Source organism: Pollicipes pollicipes, unplaced genomic scaffold (assembly GCF_011947565.3).
Source record: "Pollicipes pollicipes isolate AB1234 unplaced genomic scaffold, Ppol_2.1 Scaffold_7261;HRSCAF=8764_pilon_pilon_pilon, whole genome shotgun sequence".
In the NCBI taxonomy this organism is placed as follows: domain Eukaryota; kingdom Metazoa; phylum Arthropoda; class Thecostraca; order Pollicipedomorpha; family Pollicipedidae; genus Pollicipes; species Pollicipes pollicipes.
This window is the reverse complement of record NW_023597054.1, coordinates 22,677,505-22,689,736: the sequence shown is the minus strand read 5'-3', so window position 1 is coordinate 22,689,736 and position 12,232 is coordinate 22,677,505. Positions and strand designations below refer to the sequence as shown.

The 12,232-nt window shown below is 56.9% G+C and overlaps 1 protein-coding gene across 1 annotated transcript in view; it reads right to left on the bottom strand.

Moving 5' to 3' along the window:
• Positions 1 to 8,675, bottom strand: part of LOC119111197 (cadherin-23-like) — a 125,364-nt gene extending 116,689 nt beyond the window's left edge. The window contains exon 1 of the mRNA XM_037235018.1: positions 8,492 to 8,675. Within this exon, the coding sequence (XP_037090913.1) occupies positions 8,492 to 8,567 (76 nt within the window). The 5' untranslated portion in view covers positions 8,568 to 8,675. The remainder of the gene's footprint in view (positions 1 to 8,491) is intronic.
• Between the last annotated feature and the right edge of the window lie 3,557 nt (positions 8,676 to 12,232).

Sequence of the window (12,232 nt, the reverse complement as noted above, 5' to 3'; positions counted from 1 at the left end):
TGGACGACTGCACAACTACACACTGCACGACTATACACTGGATAACTGCACAGCTGCACCAATGCACACTGCACGACTGTACAACGGCACACTGCACACTGCACAGCACAACTGCACGTCACGCCAGCTGGTCGCGCCGCACAGCCTGTCACCGTGATGGGTCCACGGGCGCCGCCCCACCTGACAAGTCGTAACATGGAACTGCACAACGACTGGCCTTAACGGCGTGGACGAAATTAGCACGTGGGAAGGACGAAACAAGGCAGTTTAAAGTTTAAAGCCGAACGGTGACACGGGTTCGCTGTCGTGTCATCTTTGTGAAGTGGTGAAGGTCATCCGATGTCCCCTGTGTGAACCGGTGGGAGGAGGCGGCGTGATGGGCGGCCTGTGGGTCAGTGGCATCAGTGCCGCGCATCGACGCGGGCTGACAGTGCTGGCGTGTTGCTGCGGACCTCGACACGAGGTCACTGCATTCGACACGAGGTCACTGCATGCCATATCTGGGGAGTATTGGCGCGTGATGGAGGTGGCCCGGTCCGGCAGCGGCAGCCGACAGCAGCAGAACACGGAGGTGGCCCGGTCCGGCCAGCGGCACCCGACAGCAGCAGAACGCGGAGGTGGCCCGGTCCGGCCAGCGGCAGCCGACAGCAGAACACTGCAGTGTACCGACTGCACACGCCACAGCAGTGTCAGGGCACATTGCAGTGTTGCACCCGCGCAGGACGAAGCGGAGTGAGCACCGCCGGCAGCCCAGCACAATGCGGCCGCAGGTATCACCGCGCCGATCAGCGCACTCGGTGGAACGGCGCCAAGGCCAGTATCGGCGTCGGCATCCGGTGGCCGACGCCGGCCACCTCCGTCGGCGCGAGCACCCGACGCGCCAGTAGGCCCGGCGCCATCTGCACAGACCGCCGCACCACGCCGACCCCACAAGACGGCGCCGCAATGCGTCTCCGCTTCACACTCGCCTGTTGTAAGGCTCCAAACTTTAGCTGCTTTGCAACCCCGACTTTGAAATCGTGGAACATGCTCTAAGAAAGTTTCAAGACATGGATAGCATGGATGTTTCGTTCTCAAAACCAATTATGTCGCGCAAATAACTAAGGCAGTTGACGCGTCCTTAAGCCCACTGATTAGCGCTCAAAACCAATGGCGCATTGGTCCGCCGCGAATATGCATGCATATCCCAGGCGATGACTCTTCACTGTTTGCTGGACCTGTCACCAGTAAGGCTGAGCCCATTTCCCGATTGCCCATGAATGTCGGTGTAATATTTAAACAGCCTAGATTAATGATAATAAATATTCATAAACGTATGGGAGAACCGAGGAGCATGACGATGTTAAGTAGAGGAATGCACTGTGCCTGTGCAGGAAATGCTGGAATGTGGACTCGCGCCCTCTGGCATTCAGCTCATTTCCAGAAATCTCATAACACAAAACTGGTTTGTTCTCGACGCGGCAAATGCTTTAATAATGGAATCTGGTTGTCCATGTGTACTGTGTTGTAGCAAGTGAGAGCACACATTTGTACTTTTTCCCGGTTGGCGATGTCAGTGCTTTCCTTGGTTCCCACTGACCCCGCGCCCGAAACTGCAACCCCGATCTTGCCGCTCACGCCCGCAGCGGCCCGTATGGTTCCGACGGGGTCGTGTCCGGCCCGAGCAGCGGACGGCGTGTCACGGGTCATGACCGCGCCTCGTCGGCCCCGGCGCGGCGGCTCCGGCCGTCGGTTCCGGCGCGCTGGCTCCACCCGCCCGCCCCGCAACGCTAATGATCGCCGAAGACGCCGCGGGGCCCGTCAATATTTGTCCGGCGGGCAGATTGCGCCGTCGAGTGGCCGCCGCACGAACAGGACTGCGCACAGGAGTGTCAGCAGCAGTACCCGACCGCGTACAGGAGTGTCAGCAGTAGTACCGGACCGCGTACAGGAGTGTCGGTAGCAGTACCGGACCGTGTACAGGAGTGTCAGCAGCAATACCGCACCGCGCACAGGAGTGTCGGCAGCAGCACCCGACCGCGTACAGGAGTGTCGGCAGCAGCACCCGACCGCGTGCAGGAGTGTCCGCAGCAGTAGGGACCGCGTACAGGAGTGTCGGCAGCAGTAGGGACCGCGTACAGGAGTGTCGGCAGCAGTACCGGACCGCGTACAGGAGCATCGGCAGCAGCGCGGGACCACGAAAAGAGCGCTATAGTTCTGCACCACAGAGTCGTCTCACTGTCGGATTGTCCGGTCGCGGGAGTGCCGCTCCCGAGCCCCCGTCGGAGCCACGGACTGCCGCTCCTAAGCACCTGTCCGAGCCACGGACCGCCGCTCCCAAGCACCTAAGCTCCTAAGCACCTGTCCGAGCCACGGACCGCCGCTCCCAAGCACCTAAGCTCCTAAGCACCTGTCCGAGCCACGGACCGCCGCTCCCGAGTCCCTGTCCGAGCCACGGACCGCCGCTCCCAAGCCCCTGTCCGAGCCACGGACCGCCGCTCCCGGGCCCCTGTCCGAGCCGCCGTCCAGTGGAAGACCGACGACCCACGCAACGACCCACGATCGAACCAAACGAACCATGCCACCCAGTCGCGCGCATCCCACAAGACGGGCAGGCGCTGGCAGGCTCCGGTTCGTGCCGGGCCTGGCGCTGGCCGGTGGCCACGCCACGACGCTAACCAGCCGATAATGGTAATTGAACGGCGGGCCGATGGGCGACGGTCGCCGTCGGGGAAGTCCATCGGCGCATTGAGCCCACTCCCGTAGGTACCGTCGGCCCACTCCCATCCGTACCGTCCGCTCACTCCCGTCGGTACTAGCCCGCTTCCGTCAGTACCATCCGTCCGCTCCCGTCGGTACCAGCCCACTCCCATCGGTACCAGCTCGCTACTGCCAGTACCGTCGGCCCGCTACTGCCGGTGCCGTCGGCCTGTTCCTGTCGGTACCGTCGGCCCGATCCGTCGGTACCATCGGCCCGCTCTCGTCGGTACCGTCGGCCCGCTCTCGTCGGTACCGTCGGCCCGCTCTTGTCGGTACCGTCGGCCCACTTCCGTCGGTACCGTCGGCCCACTCTCGTCGGTACCGTCGGCCCACTCTCGTCGGTACCGTCGGCCCGCTCTCGTCGGTACCATCGACCCGATCCCGTCAGTGCTGTCGGCCCGATCCCGTCGGTACCATAGGCCCACTCCCGTCGGTACCGTCGGCCCACTCCCGTCGGTAGCGTCAGCCCGATCCCGTTGGTACCGTCGGCCCGCTCCCGTCGGTACCGCCGGTCGGATAAGCAGCCTCTAATGACGGACAGCCCATCCAGCCGGTGATGGCCGCTGGGAGGGCCGGGGGGAGAGTTGATCAAACATGCTCCGTCCGGGGGACATCACCTCACTGCCAACGGGCGCAGGTAAACAGGGAAGAGTATCGACCACGGGACGCGGCCGGCCCGGCGCGCCACCGGTGGTCCTCAAACAGAACAGCGCGGTGCGGTGCGGTGAATGTGCTTTCCATGGCGGGTGCTGCACTGCGTGAGTTCTCGCCTTCAGGAATAGCAACGGCTATGCTGCTACGATACGACAAAAGACATAGTCATTAGCGCAAATCTGAAAAATCAGAACATGTCGAAATAAATCAGCGTCAAACATATTACTTCCCGAAACACGTAGCAATCGCGCCAGTGCCTTTTTGGGGCGACGAGGCAGTTTAGAAATCGTTCTGAGAATCAAGCCGATGTGCCTCAATATGTTACGCGCCCTTACCAAACAAGCAAGGTAATCCATTGGGTGGTGTCTGCGTCGTAACGCAGCCGTTACGACTGTAGCACGCATCGACGACTTAGGCATGTCTGAAGTTGATTGCAACCAGGACAGTGTGCAAAGTGCCGAGAGTTCACGGTTGGGAAGCCATGGCGTCAGAGAGCCATCACGGCTATTGACAGTTGCTGCCACGAGCGAACAGACGACATCGCCCGTGTTCCACCGCGAGATAGTAGCAAGTCGATGCATCATGGCGGATGATGACGTCATCGCATAGTATCGCCACGCCGTCATTGGTGAGTCACAACCGAGACATGACGTCACCGTCACGCGTTCGAGCAGCCCATCGACGGGACCGTGTTCTGGTCATGCGTCTGATGGAGCGCGCCGGAGCGCGGCCGTCTCGTTAGCTCCCGACAGCGGCGCGTGAGAGCGTCCGGGCTGCCAGGCGGGTCCGTCCCAGCGGCGTCACGTGAAGTGACGTCACCAACTTCCGGCACCAGCGCCGTGAGAGATGCGACACTTAGTGTGGGCGCTGACACAGAGCGGAGGCAGCCTACGTGACAAATGGCTAATGTCAAAGATTGAGCTGTCTTTCGCTTAAGCCGAAGTACTCACTCGCTGCAAATCATTGTTGGCAACTGCCGTTTATTCAGAAGCTTTCCGTAGGAGTTAAAAGTCGGGGGCAGAACAGCTCCTCGGCTGGAGAAAAGTATTGCTGCTGGTGATACAATTTTCTTAGATTCAATACATCCCCGTCCTAACCCGCCTTTCGAAAGTGAAGCTATGGGCCGGTACGTGGCTCGGACCTCTATGGTAGCCTGCTATTCTGTGGTTGCCAGCCGCGGACGAGGGGGAAGACGGGGGAGGCAGCCGTGTCAGCGCTGCTAGCCTCGTTAGAGTCTCTTGATTGTGCTGCCCGGCTGCCGGCCGCTCCAGCGATAAACAGGCCCATAAAACTCCAGCTGGTCGCGCCGCCCGTCCCCTCGTCCCCGGCAGCCGCCACCCTCTCACCAACAGAAGGCAGCCCCGGGCCGGCCGGAGGCCCACCGTGACGTCACAATCGGCCGCGGCGCAGGATTGGTGCCGGCGGCGGCCTTGACACCGGCGGCCCGCCGCCCGAGCCAACCCCCTGCAGTCCCGGGGGGCCGCCCTAATGGCCTGTATTGTGCACGCACTCTGTGATTAATGGCGCCGATAGCAGGGCCCGTACGAATTCTCCGGGAACAATCCGGCCGATTACAGACATGGCACGGGAGATTCGCGGATGGGTTCTCCACGCGCGCCGGCCTTCATTCAGGGTGCTTCGGATAATCGGTAACACACGGGAGACAGCGGGCCAACCCGTGTTTCCAGTGAGCTCCCCCCCCCCCGCGCCCGACACACCTAAATGCCAGCTCACGAGCGCTCTCCGCGGGCGCGGCCGGGGCCCGGGCTCAGCACGTGCGTCGGCAGGTTCGACAACCTGCCATCTCCGTCTTCACACTTGAACAGGAAGCATGCCGCTGACTGGACGGCAGTGCGTGCTCACACAGCGTCCCTCGCTGGCTGGCTTTGGCCCCTCCTCTGTGGGCACAGAGCCGCGCAGGCCCCCGGGGCGGCGCCGGAACGGGCCGGAGAAGGTGCAACAGCGGCGCGGAAACGCCGCTCGGCCAGAAACGACCACTTCCGGCCGACGGCATTAGAGACAATTAACGGCCTGAAATTGGACGGAGGACGGGCTATAGAAGCGCTAACTACGTCAGCACGGTGAGTTTGAGCTGTGCCTGCTGCTCAAAAACAAACGCACCACGAGATCTGAGCGTGCTGAAATAGTAAGGCAGTGAGTGAGAGCGCTGGAGTTCATTCTTCGACCCTCGTATCGTGCTTTTCCCAACACGGCAAACAACGTAAATTATCGCCATGCCAGGTGGTCTGGTGAAGGCGTATGCCACGAGACATGCAAACCTAGTAACTACATAATCTTACTCAGAAATGAGAGCAAGGACAGAATGTGGTGACCCGACGCGGTAAAAGCCTCGGCTCACCTTCACTGAAATGTTTACGATCTCTTTCTCACACCTAAATGATACGGATACCCGTCACGACAGCTTCGCCATGCGGTGCACAACTTTTGTCGGCATTCTCCGCCGCCATTTAATGAGAGCGCTGGGAGACACCAACGGTATTATTCACAGCACCACTCAGCGTTCGTTGCAGCCATGAGGCAGCTGTAGGCACACACACTTTGGCAGAGCCATCCTCCGCTGGCTCGAAGACCCGTCTGGTGAATAATGCATTTAGGTGATCATATACAGGATGCGTCTTAGAGCATTCGAAGGCAACAAAGGCAACGACAGAGCTCTGTACCGTTGGGTTTGTTTTAACAAAATGGCACTCATTCCTAACCCCGGTTTCTTTTCGTAACTCCCATACGACATTTCTTCGAAATTAAATGCATAATGCCATAACGATTCCGAAAGCGCAAGGTTGTTTTGAAGTATGTACAGAAAGAAAGCGCAAAATGTATAAGAGAATGCTTTGAGCGAGACAAATTTTGTATAACGATATCCTAGATCCTCAAATATTCTGCAAACCCTACCGACATGTACAGATTTCAAAAAGGTTTGCTGAACAAACTGCTTAACAGGTAGAAATGTACGCATTTTACACCTTTTAAAATGTTTAAGACATTTTATCTCTCTTGGTGAAGACGTCTTGGGCATCTTGGCAGCCTTAACAGCACAAGGGACATCTAAAAAGCCCTACTCATGTTTACAGAGCAGCCAGCAAAGCGAAAAGGTCAAAACCCAAGTTGCATTTTGATGGCGTATTATTTTGTCTTTGACCGTGAATGTGATCAATATTTAGAAGAGCGCGCAGTGAAATGAAGAACCACGCGATTCATGTTAATCGAGTCTTGACGACACGTTCGATACACGAGGCAATAACACAACACTGCTGTTTAAACGCTGGCTGGGGGGTACAAATGCGGCGCACCGAAGTCGGATAGTGGGCAACCTAGCGTGCAAGTCGTGCGTGGTTCCCAAATTGCAAGAGCTGTGCGCTTATCATTCTGCGTAACATGCACCGATCACTCGTCATTTGAGAGTGTCGCGCGGCTTGTGCACTACCTTGCGCACCACCCGAGCACCACCTTCCGCACCATCTGAGCATCACCTTCCGCACCACCCGAGCACTACCTTCTGCACCACCCGAGCTACACACATTTCTATGCCTCCTGCATAAGTCATGCAAAACACAAATGGTCCAACTTGCAAGTTGCCGGATAATGGAAATGTTTATACATACTGGCTGTCTAACTGCTGAATACGTATCGTAGGCATGTTGTTCGTGCATATCCGAAGAACGGAAAGCGTCGAGAATGCAAACCAAATTGCATTAATTCCGGCTTATCATTTGAATGCACTCCGAGGTTACGGCATTTGTACTAAACGTACATTGACTGGCACGTGCGAAGGCCAGCGGTCTGGTTCTCTGAGGAAGCAATGGCGCTTTACATAATGACACGGCTCCGCAAACGACTCCCAACGGCGAACAAAGTCTGTCGTGCTGGGCCGATATTGGACTTAACTTCGTACTGCCAAGCTCCGGTAATGTCCCTGCCGCTTCAAAACCTGGCCTTGATGTGTGATGGGTTCATCCACACTTCCTTTCATAATAACGAATTTAACAGTGTCGGCGAAAATAGGGCGGGCCATTCATTGCAGCGGAATACTTCTAGCCGTGTTAGCCACGAACAGCTTGTTCTACTTCACTGCTTCCACTGAGCCGTGAGCTGGCCCACGCTCACGCCACGGACGCATGGCCGCTGACATCGGGCAAGACTTCTCGCCACGGACACGTAATCGCTGACATCGGGCGAGACGGCTCGCCACGGACACACGACCGCTGACATCGGGAAGACGGCTCGCCACGGACACGTAATCGCTGACATCGGGCGAGACGGCTCGCCACGGTCACGTGACCGCTGACACCGGGCGAGACGGCTCGGCTCGCCACGGAGACGTGACCGCTGACATCGGACGAGAGGGCACGACACGGACATGTGACCGCTGACATCGGGCAAGACGGCACAACACGGTAATGATTCGGTACGACGTTTCATGTTACGTTACAGCACAACGAGCGCAATAAGGCCCATTCATGAAGTGATTCACGCAGTCACAGCCACATTCAAATCGTACGTAGGCCAGAAAAAAGAGTTGATTACATTTCCGCGCAGCTTTGAAAGGGAGATATCTGGATGAACAGTGCATGCGGATTCAGTATGTCTGAAGAGCAGCCGGAAAATCTGAAGTCTGCAATGCATCGGCATGGAGGTCCATAGACTGACGAAAGAATACCGCTAAATGGCTCGTACATTTTATAGACGGGGCATGTCGATCCGACAATCTCTACAGGAATGTCCCAGGGCATGGTATAATTACCTAAACACTTTACTCAACTTCTCTAACATGCCCAGATACTCTCATGGGAAAATTACTTGATTTAAAGAAACTGTGCATGCTTTATAACTGAGTGTCATGGCTTCTAGTCGAATGCAGTTTAAGCTGCACACAGCACCACAAAAGACGGCACGAGCGAACACGTGGCGGTAACGTTTTGCTGCTATCACAGCAACAAATCACAAGCACGACGTGCAAAAAAGCAGCACAGAGTACGTGCGAGCGGCGCAAAGGCCCCGTCAGCATAAATTCACTGGCACCGAACAAACGATTAAACAAAACGGCACTTGACAGCGATTTCACAAATGAATCACTTACCTGAGACATCAAACGTGAGCAGGACAGCCAGTAGCGCCCACAGAATGGTCTTCATTAGTTGCGAACGGCACTCCATTTCCGTCGCCCCTCCGCGGCCTGTCCACGAGCCCCTAGACCTCACTCCGCAGGGGCGTGACTAGTCGGCAGCTGACCCGCTCAGTTCAGGGGTCACCCCAGTGACCCTGGGTCGCAATTGCGTCACACCGCGCCGCGAGGCACCGCAAGCCGGCGCACAGCGCTGGCTGCGGCCCAGAGTCAGCACCAGCACCAGCACCAACCGCCGGCAGCGCTGCACTAGTCTGCAAGCTCGACGTGCCGCCGATCACCAGCTGCGGTACGTCGCTGCCGTGCGGCGCGGTCCAGCACCGGCGACCGAGCTCCGCGTCTGGCGTCCCGCTCCGGCCGCAGCTTCCGGCGCCGGGCGGCAATCACGTGGCGGCGCGCCTTCCGGTCCCACGCCGCCGGTCCGCTGCCCACCTGCCCGCACGACAACGGCTGCCGGCCGACTGAGGCGGCGGCGCGCGTCCGGAACAATTGGGCGCCCGCCGGCGACATCTAGCGGCTGAGACGGGAACTGTCGGCGGCCGGACGGGCTTACCTGCGCGCCGCCGCCTGAGGTGGGTGTAGGGTTTGGGTGTCGTGACATGATATACCGGACTTAATGGCAGGCGAGCTTGACACAAAGTGTATCGCACACGCAATGCTTGTCCTTTACTTCGCATGGATGGAAATGTAGCAGAAAATGAGTCGGTCCAGAGTGCGATCAAAAGAACTATTTGCAGCCTGAGGAACGATGAATTTCCGACGCTCACGCGTTTCAATAATCTATCACGCTAGTGTCTCGCCGGCCACAGCGTGGTCGGCGGCCGTGGCAGGTAATTGGCCGCTGCAAAGCAGGAGTTCTGGCCAGAGGTAACGCTGAGCCGAAGGGGAGGAATGGACTGAACGGACCGAAATGTACGGGAGAGGAACGGAATTGTTTGGAGTTGATAATGAGGCTATCGACCAGACATGCCTTACCTGGCCGGACCGAACCAAAATGGACTCACTCACACCGAACTTGACGGAGGTGAACCAGAATGCAATTGACCAGGTGGCACCGGGCAGATCAATGAAGACAACCGCCGACTGGAGAGGAGAACTGAAAACGAAGAATGTGAGTCAGAACGGACCGTACCTGGCTGGGTTGTGTTTGACCCAACTGAATGGGCCGGAACTTTAAGGCTGGGTTGTGTTTGACCCAACTGAATGGGCCGGAACTTTAATAGACCGCAGAGGACAAAACACGGTCGAAAGGGACCACAGATTACTAGAAAGACCGGAAAATCCAGCGGAGCTTGATGGCGGCAAAATAAATCGGGGTTGGGAGGGACCTGACTGCAGTGACGGTGGAGCGTCCACGAAAATGAGACGGGTGAGGGGGAGGGAAGCAGTACCTCGCTCTTCTCAAGCACTCCGTGATGCTAAATAATGCACAGAGTTGGGGAGCCCCCTCTGCCCCTCCCCAATCCACCGCCCTTTGCCGGACTGGATCAAACCGGAAAAGATCCACGGATGCGCACCGGGAACCGGGCGTTGACCGGGATCTTGACCCGAACAGGGTCGTACTGGGACCTTGACCCGAACAGGGTCAGACCGGGATCTTGACCCGAACAGGGTCGGACTGGGATCTTGACCCGAACAGGGTCGGACCGAGATATTGACCCGAACGGGGTCGAATCGAGATATTGACCTGGACACGGTCGGACCGGGATTTTGACCCGAACGGGGTCGAACCGGGATCTTGGCCCGAACAGGGTTGGACCGGAAAGACTTAAATGGACTGGAATGGTAAGTGGCTGGCTGGGATCGGAGGGGACGACGGAAAGAAAACAGGCAATATCAGAACTGTATTAAACCGTGCCAGATCATATTTGATATAACCTGAAACGCCTGGAGACGAGCGGATCGTACAGTATACAGTCCCGCCCGATCCGTTCTGGTTGGATCTAATCCAGCCGACTTCATTCTCTGGTTTCCAGTTCGGTCCTTTTCTTTGAGGTCCGTTCCTCCCGCTGTCCAGTTCAGCTCAGCCCAGTGTACGTTACTCAAGCGCAGTCCCTTCCGGTTCGGATCAAGGTCTGAGTTCGGGTCCGGTCCCCGGGGCGCGTGCCTCAGTATGTTCCGGTCCGGTTCCGTCAGATCCAGCTCAGTCCTGATCTCTTCTATCGCCTCCAAACTCGTCTCGCTTCTTTAGTTCTTCGCAGTGCGCTGTAGTCCTTTCCGGCCGTTTCTGGTCTTCTGTGGCCTGTAAAGCTCGGCTGGATCGCCCTTATGCCAGAGGTAAATCTGTTAATATGTGTGGTTCAGCCTTGTGCCAAAGGTTAGCCATTCTCTGCATGATTCGGCCTCATGCCAGAGATAAACCTGTTACTCTGTGTGGCTCGGCCTCGTGCCAAAAGGTTAGCCGTTCTTCGCATGATTCCGCCTTATGACAGATACAAACCTGTTACTCTGTGTGGATCGGCTTCGTGCCAAAAGGTTAGCCGTTCTTCGCATGATTCCGCCTTATGCCAGATATAAACCTGTTACTCTGTGTGGATCGGTTTCGTGCCAAAAGGTTAGCCGTTCTTCGCATGATTCCGCCTTATGCCAGGGATAAACCTGTTGCTCTGTGCGGCTCGGCCTCGCGCCAAAAGGTTAATATTTTACTTCGTGTGGGTAGTAGTAACCTACCGGCTGAGCCGCCTGTGTTTCGTGCGACCCTCAACGTTGCCATGTGTGTCGTGTAGCCCTCAACGTTGCCCTCAACGTTGCCCTGTGTGTCATGCAGCCCTTAACGTTGCGATGTGTGCCGTTTGGCCCTTAACGTTGCCCTGTGTGTCATGCAGCCCTTAACGTTGCCCTGTGTGTCATGCAGCCCTCAACGTTGCCCTGTGTGTCATGCAGCCCTCAACGTTGCCCTGTGTGTCATGCAGCCCTCAACGTTGTCCTGTGTGCCGTTTGGCCCTTAACGTTGCCTTGTGTGTCATGCAGTCCTTAAAGTTGTCCTGTACTTGGTGCAGTCCTTAATGTTGCCCCGTGTGTCGTGTAGCCCTAAAAGTTGTCCTGTGTGTAGCGCAGCCTTTAACGTTGTCTTGTGTGTCGTGCAGCCCTTAAAGTTACCTTGTGTGTCGTGTAGCCCTTAATGTTGTCCTGTGTGCCATACAGTCCTTTACGTTGCCCTGTGTGTCGTGTAGCCCTTAATGTTGTCCTGTGTGCCATACAGTCCTTTACGTTGCCCTGTGTGTCGTGTAGCCCTTAACGTTGTCCTGTGTGTCATACAGTCCTTTACGTTGCCCTGTGTGTCGTGTAGCCCTTAATGTTGTCCTGTGTGTCATACAGTCCTTTACGTTGCCCTGTGTGTCGTGTAGCCCTTAATGTTGTCCTGTGTGCCATACAGTCCTTTACGTTGCCCTGTGTGTCGTGTAGCCCTTAATGTTGTCCTGTGTGTCATACAGTCCTTTACGTTGCCCTGTGTGTCGTGTAGCCCTTAACGTTGTACTGTGTGTCGTGCAGCCCTTAACGTTGTACTGTGTGTCGTGCAGCCCTTACCGTTGTCCTGTGTGTCATATGCTGTGATGGGAGAGCTCGATTTATTGATTATGTTGATTCCTTTCTTGTGACACACATTGTACAGATTCGGAGCATTTTCTGTATCAGCGTGCGTCAGTTTCGTCTGTGTACGGGGGTGATATGCATGATGCCCCACCCCCTTCCGGG